At 45.3% G+C, this 21,485-nt stretch overlaps 1 protein-coding gene across 1 annotated transcript in view; it reads right to left on the bottom strand.

Annotated features, from left to right (window-relative positions):
- Positions 1-21,485, bottom strand: part of SLCO3A1 (solute carrier organic anion transporter family member 3A1) — an 83,819-nt gene that overhangs the window by 44,995 nt on the left and 17,339 nt on the right. The window contains exon 2 of the mRNA XM_061595582.1: positions 19,931-20,396. Within this exon, the coding sequence (XP_061451566.1) occupies positions 19,931-20,396 (466 nt within the window). The remainder of the gene's footprint in view (positions 1-19,930; positions 20,397-21,485) is intronic.

Here is a 21,485-nt window from a genome sequence, read left to right as displayed (position 1 = left end):
GACAGAGAATGGACAGAAAAATACCCGAGACGTTTTCAGCACAGGATCAGCTTGCACTCTCAGAAAGTTCAGGTGAACAGGTAACACTGAGGAGGAAGAGGAACAAGGCCAAGGGGCTCTGGAGTTCAGCAGTAGACCTTCTGCTGGATGGGGGCCTTGGAAGGTACCCAGCAATGCCGATCCCAATACAAGAGCTAGACTCACAATCAGGCAATGCTTGAAGCTGGAGGGCCCAGTGCCACATTTGGTGGCACCTCAGCCCCACAGCATTGCACCCACAGCTGTGCCTACAGCCCCATGAGCCTGTTGTGTATCTCCCAGCATGGATTTTGCATTTCCGTTCTGCAAACCCTTTACTTACCTTACTTTTGAGGTGGCCAAAGGGTGTTTGTGAGCATCCTTTCCTTCATCCTTCAAAGCATCTCTGCAACCTTCCCCGGCTTCCCGCGCTTCGATTAAAACCCAGGGAAGACATCAAGAAGCAAGTCCTGTCATGGATGTTTTTCAGATCAGGCAGTGCAGGCAGTTGGGAAGGCTACGGAGTGCTGGAGAAGTGTTTACTGGGCAGAAAAACACAGACACCACTCTCGGCCACCTTGCAACGCTAACGTAAGCTCAGAACCCCATATCCTAAGAGAGAGTCAGAGAAACAGAAGACTTTTTCACAGGGGAAAAACATTTTGAGAAACTGGAGGGCAGATTTCAGCACAGCGCTAGTGAGAGGAGAAATAACATTAAGGGGAGAGAGCAGCCACCTTCATTTGTCTTGGCTGTCACTTTCAGGCAGATGAGACTTGACCAGAGACAGAGTAAGTGAGAGGCCCTCCAGACTGTGGTGTTGCTATGGGGTTGGGTGTATACTGCAACAACTCATTGCTGCAATAATAGTGCGTAAGTGATGCATTTATACTGGACTGTCCACACAGCATTTTGCTTTATTAGTTGTTCTGTGATGCTTCACAATGTTACTGCATCATTGCCATCTGGAGGGGCACCCTTGCGCTACAGCAAAAGCAGGACAAAAAAAACCCAAACCCCAGAGCATTTGTGATATACAAAATTTGCAGGCGCAAACAGTATTGAAAGGGGGATCGCATGTAGCCACCTGGATAACATCATGAGCACAAATCAACACAAATGCTCAAACAAAAGGATGTCTGGAGGGGCCCTGGACAGGCAGTGGTGGCAGTGCCAAGGATGTGGACTTGTTTGTGCTTCTGTGAATTCTCTATGTTGCCCGAGCCCCCCAATATCTGGAGCCGACATTGCTCAAGGTCTCTGAGAAGACCCAAGTCCTCTCAATCTGTTTGAAACCATTTAGGATATCTGCCAGTTTTTTATATCAGGCATCCCAAATAAGTCCAAAACCCCTTCAACCCCCCCCCCAACAGCCTTGCACAGCAGACTGAATACAGCTAACCAGATCACACCAGGAAAACAGCTGGCAACAGAACATTTAAAAAGGCATCCAGCTGAGCAGCTCAGTCGTGCACAAGGAGCCAATGTTGAACTCCTAAGCTGATGGCAGGATGCCTTTCATCTGAGGACAAAAGCGGGCATGAGCGCTTGGGCAATTTTGTTTAAAACAGCAAAGCTGAATCTGTCTGGCAGCAATTCAACACTCTTCCTGATTGCAAGGACGCTTCCCTTCCCCAAATGCCTGGGAATCTTGAAAAGCAGGCAGTGTCTCTTAGGTAGGGATGTTGGAGAATTCTGTCAGAAGTAAAACATGAGTGGAATTGCCAGAGTTTGCATGCTTGTCTGAGGTCGGGAATGGAAACCATTCAATCGAACACGAGTGGCATTCACCGCTGTTGGTTTTTTAGCCCGTGACGTTACATAAATAATTAAGTTATTTTCTGCAACATTTTTGACATCTCCCTTCCACTGCAATGCATTGCAGTTAATTATGCAGTTAATCACAAAATTAATTACATTAGTTTCAGCCATAGCAAACAGTGAGAGTCAATGTAGAACACGGTTAAAGGGATGTAAAGCCTGATCTTCAGCCCAAATTCTGGAGTCACTGTCAGCAGCAAGGAATGGCTTCAAACCACAGAAAAACAGACGTTAAGTTAAATATTTGGGCTGGGGGTGGCATGGGAGACTACCTTCCATGGACATTTTTAACAAAGTCAGAAAAGTAGCTGTCATAGATGCTGTAGGTAAGATGATTTTATAAGGCATGGTTGGAACTGAAGCTGAATGATTCTATGAACTTCCAGATGATCTGTCCCCAAGTGAAGATTCCTTCCTTACCTCCCCAAAATACATTTAGGTAATGAACGTTCTTCCAAACATAAACGCTGGGATTATATAAGATTAAAGCTCCATACACAAGCACACATCTTCATCTCCCACGATTTATGAAAACTAACCAGCCGTGACAGATTTAATAGGATCTTTTTGCTATTTTGCAGCTGTAATTGCCTCCTGCGTATGTTTTTGGAGTGCAAGTCACCTTGAAAGCCTTTTGGCATAGAGGTGGGAGGTAAAATGTTTTACCTCTTTAAAACAAATATTCCTCTTTAGACAGCAATAATAATTCATGCAAAATACTTTGCACACACGCCGTAAATGTACACCCTTGAAAGGTCATCCACAAAGCTGGATCTATGGTAGAAAATAAACCACTTTCCTTATACAGAACACACACTCTCTCTCTGACATACGCTCTCACACATACGCTCACACGTCCACATGACACTCTATATTCAGCTTACTTTTTACTGAAAGCACGGAGAATGAGGCACAGTTATTAACGGCACTTTGTCAAGGTGACTCACACTGAGTTTTAGCAGTCTATCTTCTGTTCATTTTAACTGGAACTTCTCAGCACCAGCAGGCAACACAAAATGGACTGGGCTGCCAGGTTGTTTTTGTAAATTATTTCAATGGGCCAGGAGAGAGATAAACAGACACCTGTTCACAAACTGCACAGAAGTCTGAATGGGAGTAACAAAAAGCTGCTATTTAACACCTGTAAACTGCCTAACATTTTCTGGGCGTTGCACTTACATTAAAAGTCACAGTCTAGTAAGGATGATACAAGAGGAAAGACGAATGGGGAGGGAAGAGGAAAGAAAGCATTGGAGAAGAAGTACTCCTTCATTAGCTGATGGATGGGGTCAGGTTGGTTGCCCGAGGTCATGTTGCTAACAGGAGAGGGCAGAGTGTGCCATGTTCAGAAAGTGATGGCAAGGCCAGTATCAACTGGAAGGAGAAGGAGTCTCCTGGGCTGGGCAGTGGGGCCGCTGAAGAGATAAGGGTCTGAGCAGGTGCCTGGGGGTGCCAGTTCCTGATGCTGGCCACTGGAGTTACCATGCAGGAGTAAAGGGACCTTCTTGGCTCGACCTAATCCCCATCCATGACTGTTTAAAGTGGTACAATACTGTTTTAAATGTATAGTGCAGATAGGGCCACCATGTGATTGAACTGGAATTAGCAGCAGCCAAGCAGTTGACCAGGCTAAAGGCAGAAAAGTAGACTTTATTTTATATATGTTTTTACTGTTGATGTTTTTACTGTGAAGTTGCTTTGAGATATTTTATGAGAAGCAATTCATAAATGGAACCAAATAAACAGCCATCAAAATAGTAAACAGAATGTGTGGTATCCAATGTTAGTCATACTCAGAGAAGACCTACTAAAATGAATGGAAGTGAATAAATTAGGCCAATTAATTTCAGTGGGCCTACTCTGAGTAGGGCTAAGTTGGCTAAGCCCCATATAATTATCAAAATATAGATAAAATCAACAGATTTTTAAAAAACAAATGAACATAATAAAATTATGCCTGATGGGCTTGTAATAAAGATGCCGGAGTTGGAGGTGCATAGATTTGGTCATTCCATTTTCAGTTCCAATGATGGAATTATACAAATACCCAGACTCTTGCAAAAAGCTCTCCTCCTCATTCCTCTGCACCTTGTGAATATGGCTCAGCTGCGTTTGAAGGAGAGCAGGCCAGTGAATGAAGAGGAATCAATAACATGACAATGAGCACTTTGCTCAATAACTGCATGAGGTTTAAGCTGCTGAATCTCTCTCTCTCTCTCTCTCTCTCTCTCTCTCTCTCTCTCTCTCTCTCTCTATATATATATATATATATATATATCAATGTTTAGAATCCTGAACAAAAACCACAGATAAAATGCACAACAGGCTTTGCTGCCTCAACAGTACATTGATTTTAAAATAAAATAACTGTATCCACTGTAGCCAGACTTATAAATAGGTTAGCTCACCAATGGAGTCAGCCTCTTCTTCGGTGTTCGATAGGTTTTAATGGCTGGAGTAGCCCGTGCTTGATTTCTTAAAAAGAGACGCCAGAGATCAAGGGTCTTCCATACAGGAAGGTTTGGCTGCATACTAATAACAGACAACACCACCTCAGTCTATCAAATGCCTGGGGGGAAAGGTATGTCTTTAACTGGTGCTGAAAAAAATGCCAATGAAGGCGCCAGACAAACCTCACAGATGGAGAGCCACCACTGAAAAGGCCCTCTCCCTTGTCACCACCTTCTGAGTCTCCCTCAGAGGGGTGGGGGCTGCAGAACGTCAGGAGAAGATCTAAGGGTCCAGGTAGGTTTATATCGGGAGAGGTGTTCCAGAAGATATTGGGGTCCTGAGTCATAAAGAGCTTTATAGATCAGCACTCTGAACTGGACTCGGAACCATACAGGCAACCAGTGTAACTGGAACCGGACTGGTTCAGTGCTTGGTTTGCCTGAACCCGTCAACAACTGGGCAGCCACATTCTGCACTAACTGAAGCTTCCAAACCATCCCCATGGAACTGGTTCTTGAACTGTGATACCACCTCTTGCTCATCTTGATGGTGGATAGAGGGGGGTGTTGGGTAAGGTGTATCAAAACCTTTGACTTTTTTGTGGCTAAGTGGAACCTCCTATTAAGAGGTCATAGTCACACCTGCTGCTCTGCCTAGTCTTGCTTCTGGCCCCGCCCACCATTGACATATGGCCCCCGGAAGGTCCCCCAATGAGGCAATGTGGCCCTGGGGTTGAAAAAGGTTCAATACCCGTGTGGGACATAGAAAAAAGGGAAACCGGCCTTTATTCGCTTTTCTTCTGAGAGGACGTGGATGCTATTCATATCTGTCCCCATTCTACAAGCGTGACTCAGGTTTTTCGTAATTGCTTTGTCAAAGTGTCACTGCTTTAACATTTAATCCCGGAAGAGTGGAGCAGCTCTTTGAAGAGAAGATCTGGGCTGCCATTTCTGGGTTGTGGCTGGAACATTGCTCTGTGAACATTTCGGCTGGTCAGTCCTAAGGGTTATACCCAGTGCCAGAGCTCCGTTGGCACAATGCTTTTTTACTGTGATAATTCGAAAAGCCTAATAGATTATAGATTTAAAAAACCAGGACTTCTGCTTCCTCTTCTCCCTTCATGTATCCCCAAAATCTGCTCCAGAGGGGCTGGAGAGAAAAAGAAATTGCACATTTCTTGCACGTACAGAAGGGCCAGTGAAGTTGCAGCGCTGAATATGGCACCAAGCCTGTAGGAGGCTGGCACAGTCAGGTTTATTTTATTTAAAAATATATTTTATAAAAATATTTGTATACAGCTATTTCGTAAAATCATCAAAGCGGGTTTACAACATGTTAAAAACAACAACAGCCATAGAACAAAAACATTAAAATACAATAAAAACAAAGGAGAACTGTTGCAAGAGAGAAAAAAGCACCTTCTTAATTGCCTGCATAAGCCTGGCAAAATAGAAAGGTTTCCAGCAGCTGCTTAAATGTTAAAACAGAAGGCGCCTGCTGAATCTCTCTGGGCAGAGAATGCCAGAGAACTGGGCTCATGACATTGAAGGCTCGATTTCATGGCGATGTTAAATGAGCCTCGCCAACTTTGGAGATAACCAACCCTGCTCCTGCAGATGATCTTATGTTCATAATTACCCCCAGCATGCTGCAGCAGCCAGTGGAGGGGGAGGGGGCGCTCACAAATTTTGACTGGTTTTGATAGCCAAGCCAAAAAAGTCTGGCCTATAGAACCCTGCCTTTTGCTACCAGAACAATCCTATGCACAGCTCAGAAGTAAGTCCCCTTATGTCCAGTGGGGGCTACTTCAAGGCTAGGTATGGGGGAGAGATTCAGTTCAGTTTGCATTTTAATGTGAATCTACCTAATTTGCATTTCCTGAAACATAAACCAAAACAAAACCATCCATCGAAAGCCACACTTCTCTGAATTTTGTGAAGCAGTCCTCCAACCAAAATAAAATTTGTTATAATGCAGATATGAGGGAGAAGTGTGCCTAGAACTGCAAATGTTAGTGAAAATAGGATGCAAAATGCAGAAAATGACTTGCAAAACTGTATATGTGTATAAGGAGAAATGCTGGTGAAATATTTTAGGACTTGGCACAGTCCTTAACCAAAATGGAGACAATAGTCAAGAAATCAGAAGAAGGCTGGGACTGGGGAAGGCAGCTGTGAGAGAACAAGAAAAGGTCCTCAAATGCAAAGATGTATCACTGAACACTAAAGTCAGGATCATTCAGACCATGGTATTCCCGATCTGTATGTATGGAGATGAAAGTTGGACAGTGAAAAAAGCGGATAAGAGAAAAATCAACGCATTTGAAATGTGGTGTTGGAGGAGAGCTTTGCACACACCATGGACTGCGGAAAAGACAAATAATTGGGTGTTAGAACAAATTAAACCAGAACTACCACTAGAAACTATAATGATGAAACTGAGGTTATCATATTTTGGACACATATTCACTACACATGATTCACTAGAAAAGACAATAATGCTGGAGAAAACAGAAGGGAGTAGAAAAAGGGGAGTCCAAACAAGAGATGGATTAATTCCATAAAGGAAGCCACAGACCTGAACTTACAAGATCTGAAGAGGGTGGTTCATGACAGACTGTCTCAGAGGTCACTGATTCATAGGGTCGCCATAAGTCGTAGTCGGCTTGGAGGCACATAACAACAACAACATACTTTGGACACATCATGAGGAGACATGATTCATCAGAAAAGACAATAATGCTGGGAAAAACAGAAGGGAGTAGAAAAAGAGGAAGGCCAAACAAGAGATGAGTTGATTCCATAAAGGAAGCCTCAGACCTGAACTTACAAGATCTGAACAGGGTGGTTCATGACAGATGCTCTTGGAGGTCGCTGATTCATAGGGTCACCATAAGTCACGATCAACTTGAAGGCACAAACAACAACAACAACAGCAAACCTAGGAAGCTGCCTCATATTGAGTCAGATCATTGGCCCATCCAGTACTGTCTATGCTGACTGCCAACAGCTCCCTAGGGCTTCAGGCAGAGGACTTTCACAGTCCTACGTGGAGATGCCGTGGACTGAACCTGTGATGTTTGTATTCCAAAGCATGTGCTCCACCACTGTGCCACAGACCTTCCCCCCCCTTTTTTTGCATTTTGAATTTAAATGCTAAAGAAAAAAAGTCTTTGGAGGGGGGAAACACCTTAACTGAATTATACTCTACAAAAGGCCTCTTGTCTATGGTCAACAGCAAGCTGATGTCAAGCAAACAACCATGGAAAGGAAGAATTTAGAAATAAAAGGTTAAAGGGAGTTGCTGCTGGCATCCAAACATCCCTGAGAAGATTTATATATCAGGATGACTGGGAGGGGGCGGGATATAAATTAAACAAACAAACAAACAGCTCATATCCCCTAGCCCAGTGCTTTTCAACCTTGGGTCCCTAGAAGTTGTTGGACTATAACTCCCATGATCCCTTGACCAGTGGCTAAGCTGGCTCTGGATGATGGGTGTTTGTTCTGCAAACATCTGGGGACCCCAGGTTGAAGAGCATGGCACTACACTACATGAAAACCATTAGAAAGTACTATATAAACAGCCTTTGACAAAAATAGACTGCCTTCAAGTCCATTCTGACTTATGGCGACCCTATGAATAGGGTTTTCATGGTAAGCGGTATTCAGAGGGGGTTTCCCATTGCCTTCCTGAGGCGGAGATGCAGTGACTGGCCCAAGGTCACCCAGTGAGCTTCATGGCTATGTGGGGATATGAACCCTGGTCTCCCAGGTTGTAGTCCAACCCTCTAACCACTACACCACACTAGCAAAGCACTCACTAAAATGTCCAGGGGGCAGATGATTTTATATAGTGAGGATTACAGCCCGATCCCATGCAGAGTTAAGTATGCTTAAGCCCTCCAAAATCAATGGGCTTAGATGCACCTAATTATTCATAGGATCCAAGCTATTGGCTATTTAGCACAGCAGCAGAAGTGGCGGGAGACAGGTTGAGGACCGGGAGGGAGACTGCATTCCAGGCGACTCCTGTAACCTGGTGCCCTCCAGATGCTTTGGACTATAACTGGCCTGCTGGCTGGTGCTGATGGGAGCTGTAGTCAAAATAGCTGGAGGGTTTTAAAAAATTACTCTCATTTGAGAGGTTCCCATACGATCCTCCTTTATTCAGCACTTATTCCAAATGAAGAAAGGCTATCACTGTCCTTTTCAGAGCTTTCCTTCAGCATACAACATTTGAAAAACTGCATGAAGCTGCCATTATTATTAAAATAATTTAAATACATGCTGGTGCTCCTGGGCTTTTGCTGGTACTTAAATCCAGCAGGTTATTATAACTCTGCCCTAATTTATCAGCTGCATTTAATTTAAGTGTTAAATATTTGATAGGGATTTTTAAATTGATCTATACCACCTTAGGATTTTCAGTGGAAGACAGTACAGGATTTTGTTTCCTTTCTTGTTTTACACTGACACAGTTGATGCTCTTGGAGAGGAAGAGGCATCTGCATACCCCTCCCAAGGAAGAACAATGCGGCTGTTGCGCATATGGGCTCTCTCTTTCTCCATTAGGTACATAGGGAATCATATCACACAATCATAACGGAGCTGTTCTATATTCAGAGGTGTGGGGATGTTGTGCTAATTTCAAAAATTAAAGTCTTTGTAAAGCAATCACAATTCTGCCATTTATATAACATTATGCAAGCTGAGCAAATTTGCACAGTCACTCTCTTTTTTTGCATGGTTTAGCCTGCTATTCTTACAACTGTGCATATCCACACCCGCTATTCATGGGGGGGGGGGAGTTAAGCTGGGCACTGAGGCCCTGCCCCACCATCTCTCACAAATTGCACCCATCCCCCTCCAGCTTCTGTGTCTCCAGCAGATATTGCCCATGTGCATTCGGTACAACTTCACTGCTGTTAAGGACTAGAAACTCATATTTTTAAAAAACAAATAAAGCCTGCACTTAAGACCACATTCTGCACTCCTGCAGAATGACAATATATCCCTGCCTGCCCTGCCTCTGGTACCTCATTCTGCGGGTTTTCTGCAGAATCATGGCATAGAAAAGCAGCCAAGCGAATATACTGAGCCAGACCACTGGTCCTGCATCACACGGTGCCTGGCTGGCAGTGGACCTCTTGGCTTTCCGGTACACGCCCCTGCTATCCCACCCCATCATGCATGCAGAGATGCCAAGGACTGAACCTGTGCCTTCATCAGGGGAAACATGTGCCCTACCCCTGAGCCGTGAGCCTGCCCAGACAAATTTCTCCAGCCAAAGGCTTCGCTTCCTTCCTGCTAGCGTGACCTGGGCTTTGGTGGTGGTGTTGGTGGGCCTTGTGATTGTGGTTGTTATTTAATTTCTATCCCACTCTTCCTCCCAAAGGAGTCCAGGGTGGCAAACAATAAAAGAGCAAAAACAATGCAAAACATTTATAAACAGGCACAGCTAAAATGTTGCCACAAATAGTATATATCAGTTATCAAATGCCTGGGTGAGCAGGAACGTTTTTAAATGCCACCTGAATGTTAATAATGAGAGAGAGAGAGAGAGAGAGAGAGAGATGTACCTCAGCAGGGAGGACATTCTATAAACAGAGAGCCACTACCAAGAAGGCCCTGTTGGTGATCAGCGCCACCCAGGCATCATCCAGTGGCCTTCCCCTTCCAAGTGTTAATATTGCAGGAGGCACTGTTTTAGGTACTTGGGCTCCTAAGTCATTTAGGGATTTGTACGCCAAAACAGCCTTTCCCAACTTTTGGGTCCCCAGATGTTGCTGGACTATAATTCTCATAATTCCTGATCATTAGCCGTACTTGCTGGGCCTGATAGCAGCTGTAGCCCAACAACATCTGGAGAACCAAAGGTTGGGAAAGACTGCACTAGAACTTACCCCCTGAATTGAGCCCAAGGTCGTGAGCCCTGCTGGAGGGGGGTGGACTGACGAGAACAAAGCAGAGGAGGAGGAGGAGGACTTAGAGTGGGATGCTCGAGCAGGTGAAGGGCCGAGCAGGGAGTTGGACTCAGAAGGCGCCCCAGCTCTGGGCTTTTGACAGTTCAACCCCGGCAGCTCCAGATACCCCTGTGGAGAGTCGACCTGACCAGTCAATTGTTTCCCAGCCTGACACTTCCCCTCCCCCTGCACCTGCATTGCCCGCAGATAGCCCTCCTCCCTCGGAGGAAGACGGGACAGTGTGGGGGCTCTGTCTTTGCCTTAAGCCAGGAGGAGGATACGGCATGAAACTCAACAGGCACAACTGAGGCAGAGTCTTTGCCTACGCACGCCCTCCCAACAGTGACAGTTGGCACACGCAAGTAAGGTGCCTGCCCAGCTGTACTTAAGCCGGGGGGGGGGAGTAGTTGCTGAGTCAACGTCTTAGTGCAGCAAAGTTGTGCCTAGTTAGATCTAGAGAGATGCTGAGTTCTGAGTACGTCATAAGTAGGTTCATGAAGAGCACTGAAACGTTCTCTTACTTCAGTGAGTCTGAGTTCTTTGAGTCCGGGCAGGACAGCCAGTAAGCCCCTGGCTTTTGCCAATAAAGGGTTAAGCTACTTAGTCCTTTGCCACTGGCAAAGGTTGCTCTTCATCCCACCCAAATTCCCATCCTCCTGGTTCCTCTTTCATTACTGTCCCACAGCCATAAGCCCATAAAGCTCTTTGGAGTCCTCTGCCTACTCTTCTATTCTTTTGATGCTTGGACTGATTAAATTATGTGGCTGCTTGTCTTTAGCCAATCACTAATAAGATCCCTGTGGTCTTGATTGAGGTATAATTGCAACATCCTCAATTTTACTAATAACATTTGCTAGCATAAACAGGGCTTGTTTGAATTTACTTTCTAATTTTTTTAAAAAAAACCCCACAATAATACTAATCATGCACGTCCATGCTGTGATCATCACAGCTCTGGGAATGTTTTTTAAACAGAAAATATTAGAAGTCATAAGCTTATAATGGAAAGAAAACCCAGCAAGAGGTGAACCTTTAGCTATCAAACACCATCAAAAATCATTACCTGTCAGACGGGTGTCAAAATACTGTGTTCCACCATCAGAAGTTGTCAAATAAAGGGATATCATAAAAACTTAGAGACCTGTGAGAAGGCTGGGCTCTGTTTACATCCACCCCTGATGATTTGCTCTAGGATCACTGGCAGGGATACCGATTTGGCATCCATGTCAGGGGCCTTCCAGCTGGCTCCTAGCAGCAGGGGAATGGTCGCAACAGGAGTTTGGCATGTTAGGAGGCCTGTGGAACCGAGCCAAGCTGATACACCGGGGTTTGGCGAGACTTAGCACAATCCTATTAATCGCCAGGGCTATGAGAACTCCCAGGTGGGAGGGGGAGAGAGAAATAAATGGATAACAAGCCCATTGTTCTGAAACAAAGGACAGTGAGCAGGGCTGCTACGTTTGCAACAACAAGCTCTTTATAAACAAGCTGCAACGTTTCTGCAAATACGCAATAAAAACATTTGTTATCTAGGCTTCCCAGACCCAACAGCCATCTGGCAAATTCCAAAGGGTGAGACCTTGATACAGCAAATGCAAAGGAGAGAATGTCTTGCAGCACTTTTAAAGGCTAACAGATTTCTTGTTACTGTTATCTGAAAACTAAATAAGACGCCTGCTCCTAAACAGGATCTATTAATGCGCTCTTTTTCTCTGTGATTCTGTAACTTTGCCTGGAAACCTCTCTGATTTCAAATTTCAAAGAAAGCTCCACTCATTTTAAAGCAAAATTAAGGGGGATCATCATCACCGCTGGAATCTGCCTTCTATTTAGGATCTGCCGTGAGCACAGGAAAGGCAAAGGGCTGCATTTTGGACATGAAGTTATCATGGAGAATAAAAAGCACGGCTGATTCACGCTGCGCTTTGCAGCACATTGGGCTGCAAGACAATTTCCAAGGGGAAATCAGGAGAAGGCTGTTGCTCCAGGACAGAGCATCTGATTTGAATGTCCAAGGTTTCAGACTCAGCTCCAAACCTCTCTTGTTTGAAATCCTAGAGATCCACTGTTAGTCAATGCAGATGAAACTGAGCAAGATGTTTTGCCTGCAGCAAGTCCCAGGTTCTTTGCCTTGCACGTTTAGTTGTATTACTTTCAAACCTACTTTTTAGTTGTTTTCATTGTATGATTGCACAGTGTCTTGAAAAGTATATGAAAAGTGATTCAACAACAACACGGAGAGTACACCCCCAATCCCTCTAGACACAACATTGGCTACCCTAGTTCTCTCTCTCTCTCTCTCTCTCTCTCTCTTCTCTCTCTCTCTCTCTCTCTCTCTCTCTCTCGTATGCACACAACTTTAAGAAGCCATTTAAAGTCATTCTTGGACTATTTTTAGCATACTTGAGGGCTCTTTATAAGGTAATTTAAAAAACAAAGTGGCAGAGAATTAATCCTGTGATGACCTGGTTGCTGTTGTTTTAGAAATGAAATCATTCATTCATTCATTCATTCATTCATTCATTTATTACATCCCTTCCTCCCAGAAGGAGCCCAGGGCAGCAAACAAAAACACTAACAGCACTTTAAAACATCTGAAAAACACAAAAGTCTTTAAAACATATTAAACCAAAACGTCTTTAATTTTTTTTTTAAACCACTGTAAACACATCTTAAAAAGCAATTCCAACAGTACTGAGCTAGGTAGGCCAAAGGTCTGGTTCTGTATAAGGAAGCTTCTTACGGTCCCGGTCTTGTTGCACTCTGGAGCTAGTGGCCTTGCACACAGGGGTGTGGTTATCTGGAGTCGCAGAGGGTCATAGACCCCTTACTTTCGCGGGGAACAGGGTCCCAGCCAATCATCATGAAAGGGGATTCTGTTAGCCACTGAGAAGAGTCCTTATCTTTTGTGTTGATTGGAGCCAATCAGAGTGAAAGGAGGTGGGCCAACCACTGAGAAGACTCTTCGCAGTAGCTAACGCACAGCCTCCCCATTCATGCTGATTGGCCCCTAAGGATGTCTGTTCTAGTGGAGTGTGGACTTGGAGACAACATGGAGAGCGAGGGAGAAGAGGGAAAGTGGAAAAGGGGGTGTGGCTGTGAGGGGTGGTGGTGTGACTATTGTGGAGGGACCCTGCACTTCTGAATTTGCCACTACACCACTGCTTGCACGATGCAGCATATTTTAACTAGCCAGTAATGGTTATTATCATTGGCTTCAACAAAGTAAATCTCATGTGGACTAGGTCATTGATCGATGTGCGAGCAAGCATTTATATTCTCCCTGCCTCCTCCTTGGCTCATTCTCTTCAGACCTCAGATAGCTATTAGTAAAATGACATAAAGTGAAGCGATTGATTGCAGCTACGACTCTAAATGCACTACAACATTATTTAGATTTCCGTTTAATTTCCTGGGTTATTGCCACCACAAAGCGAGGCATGGGGAAGCTTAGCTGGGCCTACTAAGGAATGGAAATTAGGATGTAATATGGATGACTCTGGAGGAAGGACTATACTTTTTAAAAGCTTCAGGTTGTCACTGGACCAGTGAATTACAGTGGTGGAGCTGACAACGCAACTGCATTGTGGGACCTTGCAATTTAATCTTATGGGAATCTGTCCCCATGGTTAGATGAGAAATAAGTCTAAGATGGACAGAGCTGCTGCCGTTAAGGATATACAGGACTTCTGGGAACAGCTCCTTGAGGGTTAATATTAATACTTTCGTGAGATGATGTCCCTTAGCATTTACTGAACCACTCACCTCTGGGATGAGTAAAAAAATGCTGAGTATTTTCCATGAGGAAAAACAAGAACTTTGTAACCAAGTCATACTCAGTGTAGGCCTACTGAAATCAATGGGCACCACTAACTTAAGTCCATGGATTTCAACAGGTCTAGCAGGATCAAACTTTCTGCTCATCAGCTGATGTGCAGGGAGTTCAATCCTGCTTTCTGGAGGGATCGGCTTTGATGACAATTTGATGGCTAAAGGGGATTGTTCCCGGCAACCTGAAGATCGCTGATGAAAGAATATTTTTAGCTGTACCTGTGTTTTAGAATGTTTTTTAAACTGATCTGAGAATGCTTTTCTTGTTGTTACACTATTTTGTTGATACGTTTGCCACCCTGGGCTCCTTCGACAGAAAAGGGTGGGTTATAAATTGAAATAATTATAATAATACAAGCAGCAGGTCTACCTGCATTTCTGCCTGCCCTTGATCCAGCTGTATTTCTGCCTGCCCTTGATCCACTTGCATTTCTGCCTGCCCTGCACCTGTCCTATATGATGTCAGATGTGGGGCAGTGCAGCAGGTTGTGAAAAACAGCTTGGTAGGCCAAATGGGAGGAGGTTCTCCACCTCTGACCTAAAAGATCATCTTGCCCCTTACATACCCGACCAATCACTGTGCTCTGTAGGAGATGTGAGAATTTAATTTAAATGGAATTATGCTAACAAACAAACAAAATGATGCCTTAAGAACACCTTCAACATACTTCTTTCCACCTGGAAAGATGTGTTAGTAGAAGTGAGAATGTTATTCGCTCAGACTGTGCTTCATCATCATCATTAATAATCTGCAACTTAGGTGCAAATATTACATTTTGATCTTAATGCACCTGCAGATCAAAACCAGGGGAAACTGCTCAGCTCAGTATCGTCCCAACCTAGAAAGACACTCTTTGACACACAGTAGCTAGAACCTCTCACCCAACAAGAAGAATGTTCCACCAAGAGGGACCACAAAGGCCAGCCAACAAAGGCATTCCGTTGGAGGCCTCCTGATATTTCACCAACGACGAAATCACAGAGCAGAAAGTTAAAGGCAGAAATAGCAACGAGTGTAATCTAGGGATTGCCAAGCCACCAATTGTGTTTTGGAACAAGAGGTATCGTAGCAACCAGGGGCCTTGCTGACAGAGGCATCCCTGTCTGGCAGCCAGTCACGATGGATCAAGTGAGGAAAGGGCAGGACTGTATGCCAGCAGCAAACACATAAGCTGGACAATGAGAAGGGGCATAACTCAGTGGCAGAGCATCTGCTTTGCATACAGAAGGTCCTGGTTTCAACCCCTGGCATCTCCAGGTAGAGCTGGGAGAGACTCCAGTCTGAAACCCTGGACAGCTGCTGCCAGTCAGTGTAGACAATACTGAGCTAGATGGACTAACGGTCTGACTCAGGATAAGGCAGCTTCCTGTGTTCTGAAGCCAGACTGGGTTTATGTGAAGTCTCTGACTGGGGAAATCCCAAGTAAACACTTCCCCAACTCACTTTGGCCAATGGTGAGAAAGTGTGTATTTCCCCCCAAAAGACATCAATGTGGGGTAGACCACTTCCTGGATTTGCAATGCTCAAGGAGAGAAAACGGGTCTTCTCACTGGTGTGCGTTCATCACTCGCATGTTACATCTGCAGCGGAGGGCTTCATTTTCCTGTTTTCCAACTCGGTTCTGAGCGGCAATTGCTCACGATGAATTTGCACACTGGGCATTCCATGGGAGGAGCCCTCTCCATCCATTGCAGGGGGCTTGGGGGCAGCAATGGGGTGGAAAGGACGAGGGAGAAATTTGATTCAGTTTGCATTTGAAAGTGAACCTACTTAAGTCTTATTTTCCAAAACAACACACACACCCAAACACAGCCATCCTTTAAAAGGTGCACTTCTCTGAATTTTGCAGTGCACTTCTCCAGGCAAATAATGTGCACAAAAATTGTATATGCTGGGGTAAAATATCTACAGAGATGCTCATCATCATCATCCTGCATTGACCAGAAGATTGGACTCAATGGCCTTGTAGGTCCCTTCCAATTCTACTATTCTATGATTAGATGATGATATACTACTACCCACCCTTCGCCACAAGGTTCCAAGGCAGGACACAACAATGTGACATACAACACTAAAAAGGATTTAAATTAAACTACAGACAACTAGAGAGGGGTCCTAACCCCATACATCTCAAGTGTCAAAGGCCAGGGTGAAGAGATGTGCCTTCAGCATATGACGAAAACTATATAATAAAGGTGTCAGAAGCATCTCCATAAGGAGAGAATTACACGACTTAGGGGCTGCTACAGAGAAGGCCCTCTCCCGGGCCACCCTCCCACTGAGCTTCTGAGGGCGGTGGGACTACCAAGAGGGGCCCTTTTGTGATCTTAATGCTCAAGACAGTCCGTACAGAAGGAGGTGTTCTTTCAGATATTTGGGGCCTAAGTCATTCAGGGCTTTCAGCACTAGTGTGAGCTATTAATTAAAAAATACTATACAAAAATGCATTCCACTGCTTTGAAACTTTACTTGCAACAATGCGTACATTAGGCAAAAATTGCCTACAAAAATGTGTATATTGGGAGAAATTCACAATAACTGCTGATGAATTTTCAGGAGGACTTTTTTTAAAAAAAATTGCAAACCGATGTAGAACTGTGGAGAACTGATTTTAAGACTGGAAAAATGAGAAAACTGAGAAAAATGAGAAACTGAAATTGACAAATTCACCCCTCCCTAAGTGTCAGTAATCCATGTCCATTTCTCAGCTCCCTGTCCATCAGTTGACCTCTTATAATGCCCGGGTGGCATGCCCATCACAGGTCTGGAGGCCTGCTCTTTCCACCACTCCCTGGTGCTTCTGAACTGAGGCATCTTTGAGCATTGCAAGCTCATGTGACAACCATGGGTGTGTTCCTCTGATTTTTGTTTTTTACACAAGGACAAGTCATGCAAATCCCAAGGATTTCAAATTTTAAGGCAGGCTCACATGACTTCAAAACCTATATGGAAAACACATTGCAGAAACTATGTTCCAGATGTTGATTAAGGCAATTAAAGGTGATAGTGGGGGAGGGGGGGAAGGAACCTTATTGTCTTGATCAGAAAGCCATAACTGGTAACTCTGAAGTCTATCAAAAAGAATCCATTAAAAAAGCTGAGGGAGCTTCGGAGATTTTGCTCACAGAAGACATTAGGAGAATATCTTCCTAATTTACCACTGCCTCATTACAGTTGTCAGCCCCTAAGGATTATTAACAGATCATCAACTTGCTCTAAAGCCAGTCGCTGTGAATGAAGTGCATAGTTATCTCTGCTCTGCCATTCCAATAAGAAATAAACTCAAAGAGACGAGGCAAGATGAGTTCGCCATAAACATTTCTTTCTCTGTTGCAAGCCACCCCCACCCCAATCCACCTACCTGCCATGGATATTCCCAAAATCCATCCCATTTCAAGATCTTCCTCTTTCCCAGTCATAAATATGTTTTTAATGATGTTTTGTTTTAACATGTTCTTAAAGGTTTTGTTTTAATACGTTTTAAGTCTGTTTTTATGAGGAGTTTTGGTTTGCCGCCCTGGGCTCCTATTGGGAGGAAGGGCAGGATATAGATTTAATAAATAAATAAAAGATGTTGCCCTTTTGTTACAAAATAATTTACTTTTTGGACAACGAGCCCTGAAAAGATCAGATGCACCACAGCCCTCCCCCCAATGTTGCCCCCTTCATCACCAGATATTCACTGCCTCTGAATGTGGATGTTGCATTAACACCATTTGATAGGTCAATCCTCCATTAAGGTAACAACCATGACCATCGCAGCTTCTCTGGAATATTTGAACATGGGAAATGCAATTCCTTGCAGTTAATTCCAGAAGGTAAATATAAATCAAAGAGTTTAGGGTTTGTTCCTAGTGATGCAACCGATTACTACTCTATACTTCTCTCCCTTGGTACATAGCTTAATATTCTTTAAGGGAGATTCGTTCTCCTAAAATACACCTATTTAAGAAAACATGGTGGCCACTATGAGGGGACTGGCATCAAAGAAAAGCACAGGGCCCATAGCAACAGGGACAGAAGAGGCAGAGGTTCAATAAAATCTCTTGGGAAGGCTTGATCAGTCCTGTGCAGCATTGCCATCACTCACTGCAGCAGGACCAGCCTCTAAATCAACAGCTTTTCCCACCTACCCAACAACTGGATGAAGTTACTAGAATGGACTCAGAAGAAACTTGACCTGCACTGGCTGACCCTGTGGCCAGGTCAGCCTTTCTATGAGTCAAGATGGCCACTTCTGGAGGAAGATTGCAGAGGGGGAACATTTATCTGCCTCCAGCCTCTTTTCTCTGAAAGTTGGGGGCGAGGTTCAAATCAAAGTTGCTTCATCTTCAAAAAATGTGTATGGCTGCCTGGAACAGTATATTTGTTTCAGGGATGGCTGGTGGCTCCATGTCCGTGGATCAGTGGAATCCACTTCAGGTTTTAGTCTGAACACTCTAGGAGCTGTCCAGCATGCTGAACATAAGAACATAAGAGCCTGCTGGATCAGGCCAGTGGCCCATCTAGTCCAGCATCCTGTTCTCACAGTGGCCAACCAGGTGCCTGGGGGAAGCCCGCAAGCAGGACCCGAGTGCAAGAACACTCTCCCCTCCTGAGGCTTCCGGCAACTGGTTTTCAGAAGCATGCTGCCTCTGACTAGGGTGGCAGAGCACAGCCATCATGGCTAGTAGCCATTGATAGCCCTGTCCTCCATGAATTTGTCTAATCTTCTTTTAAAGCCATCCAAGCTGGTGGCCATTACTGCATCTTGTGGGAGCAAATTCCATAGTTTAACTATGCGCTGAGTAAAGAAGTACTTCCTTTTGTCTGTCCTGAATCTTCCAACATTCAGCTTCTTTGAATGTCCACGAGTTCTAGTATGATGAGAGAGGGAGAAGAACTTTTCTCTATCCACTTTCTCAATGCCATGCATAAGCCACCACTGATTTGTTTTAAGCTGTTCTTAATATTGTATTTTATATTGTTGTGACCCTGGTGAAGGTTGGGTAATAACAACATAGAGTAGATAAGGAGCTGCCAATATGGTGCTCGTGGACACTACCATCAACATCTTCTACATTGCCTACGAAAGGTCTCAGTCAATATCCCCTCAAAAATCCGCAATGCATGAAAGACTTTTTGCACTCCCTGCTCAGTCCTTGTTCATTCTGGCTCAGCCTCTTCCTATGCTAAGCACACACATGCCCATATTTCATTGGTTGCCAGGATTGGACACCCCCCTTCTGTTCTGAACAGAGGAGAGGTAAGAAGAGCTTCTCTTGGTGAGTGAGCGTGGTGGTGGCTGATGTAGGTGCTTGTTTCCCCACAGATGTGGCAGCTGGTGGGGGGCATGCTGGCACCATTTTGGGGTCCTCTCTCTTTTAAAGCTGTTTTGGATGTGGCAGCCATTTTGCGCTATGCCATGCCCCCACAGCAGCCATTTTGGGACTGACACCCACCGCAGCACTTTCTTAAAATTCCAAACATTGACCCCTGGAATAGATATCCATACACACCCCTGGATGAATTACATTATTTGTTGGGGAGAGGAGAAAGATCTAACACGGGGGTGGGGAACCTGTGGCCCGCCAGATGTCCTTGGACTCCCAACTCCCATCAGCCCCTGCCACAGTGGGCAACACTCACGGATGAAGGCAGCTGAAGTCCAGTAACGTCTGGAGGGCCACAGGTGCCCTGCTCTGGCAGAAGCAGGTGATTTTCTATAGAGCCTCCCCACCAACCAAACAGGATTTCAGAAGCACAAAGACAGAATTCCAAATCCATCTTTACTAGCTAGGACAAAATGAGTAAGGGGACAAGTGGCAGTGGAACAGGTTCCTCTGGGATGTTCCATTGCTTACCTATATACAGGGAAGAGTCTTTCCTCCTCACGTGGTCATCGATGTAGGAAACTCCTAAAGGCTGTACAGGGGTCGCCCCAATCCCTAGGAGGACTTGAGCGCCAATGAGAAGCAAATACATCATGTTAGTGGTAGTTCTGTTCCTGCAGATAAGATCCGGATCTGGTCCCTCGTCCCTAGCGGATCCATTCGCCACACATACATCCCGCCCTTCAGCGCCCCATCGAATCTCCCCAGATTCATATTTGTACTGGTGGGTCAGGAATTCAGGCAGTGCTGAGAGGAGAGCGCCCAGAGCCATAACAATCCCTCCGCATCCTATCAAACGCGGCCTGTGTCCCCGGGCACCAAAGTAGCTCACAAAAAGGATAAGTGCCAAGTTCCCAATCTCAAAGCTGCTGGCGATCACGCCCACATCAGCACTCTGGAGGTTGAACCTTCGTTCCAAGGTGGTCAGGACACTCACCTGTGAGGAAAGAGAGAAAGAGAGAGGTTTGCAGTTGCCTTACTTAACGTAAGATGGTAAAAAGAGCCTGCTGGAACAGGCCAGAGGCCCATCCAGTCCAGTGTCTTAGTGGCCAACCAGATACCTATGGGAAGCCTGAAAGCAGGACCTTGTCCTGCCCAAAGTCGAGGCATTCATACTCAGACTCGGCTGTGACTTTTTCTCTTGTTATTAAAGTAATAGATACACCTAATGCAGTTTGCCAGTTTCTAGGAACTCTGCTCTGCTCTAGTGCTGACTATGCATGACTTTGCGACTTTAAGACATTGACTCAGCAACCGGGTCCCCCCCCCCAGTCCCCTTAAGTAGGCTTGCATTATGTGCAGAAACGAAGACTCCGCCTCAGCTCTGACTGTTGAACTTCCTGCCTCAAGCGCCTCCGAGTGCGAGGCGAAGGTGGCTTGATCTCAGCTTCCCCCTCAGACAGAAGGGGGCTGCTAACTGTCACTTTGGGCATGGGAAGCTGGGCAGTGCTCGGCTGGGAAATGTCTGATGTGCAAGGTTGAACCTCTCGCAGTGGCAGCAGTGTGTCCAGTTGGAGAGTCAGATGTGCCAGGTGGCGCTTCCACAGGGGGGTCAGGAGCTGATTTGGCTGAGCTGTTAAAGACGGGGGCTGGGGCGCCCTGTGAATCCACCCCGCTGTCTGCCCCCTCCCCAGGTTTCCAGTCCTAGTCCTCATCTTCTGTTTGGCCCTTGTCTATCCACCCCCTCCCTGCATGGCTCACAACAGACCTGAGTACAAGAGCACTCTCCCTTCCTCTGGTTTCCAGCAACTGGTATTTAGAAGCGCACTGCCTCCAACCAAGGAGGAAGAATGTAGCCATCAGGGTTAGTACCCACTCATCCATTTCCACCATGAATTTGACTTGTCTATTCTGTTGCAGGACCTTCTTTCCCCCACCCCCTGGACAGGAGAGAGGGTATTTGAGCAGATTTATTAAATCCATGAAGAGCCAGTGTGGTGTAGTTGTTAAGGTGTCGGACTACGACCTGGGAGACCAGGGTTCGAATCCCCACACGGCCAAGAAGCTCACTGGGAGACCTTGGGCC

Source organism: Rhineura floridana, chromosome 14 (genome assembly GCF_030035675.1).
Source record: "Rhineura floridana isolate rRhiFlo1 chromosome 14, rRhiFlo1.hap2, whole genome shotgun sequence".
Taxonomy (NCBI): Eukaryota; Metazoa; Chordata; class Lepidosauria; order Squamata; family Rhineuridae; genus Rhineura; species Rhineura floridana.
The sequence above is the reverse complement of the archived record's forward strand: the minus strand, read 5'-3'. Positions and strand labels throughout refer to the sequence as shown.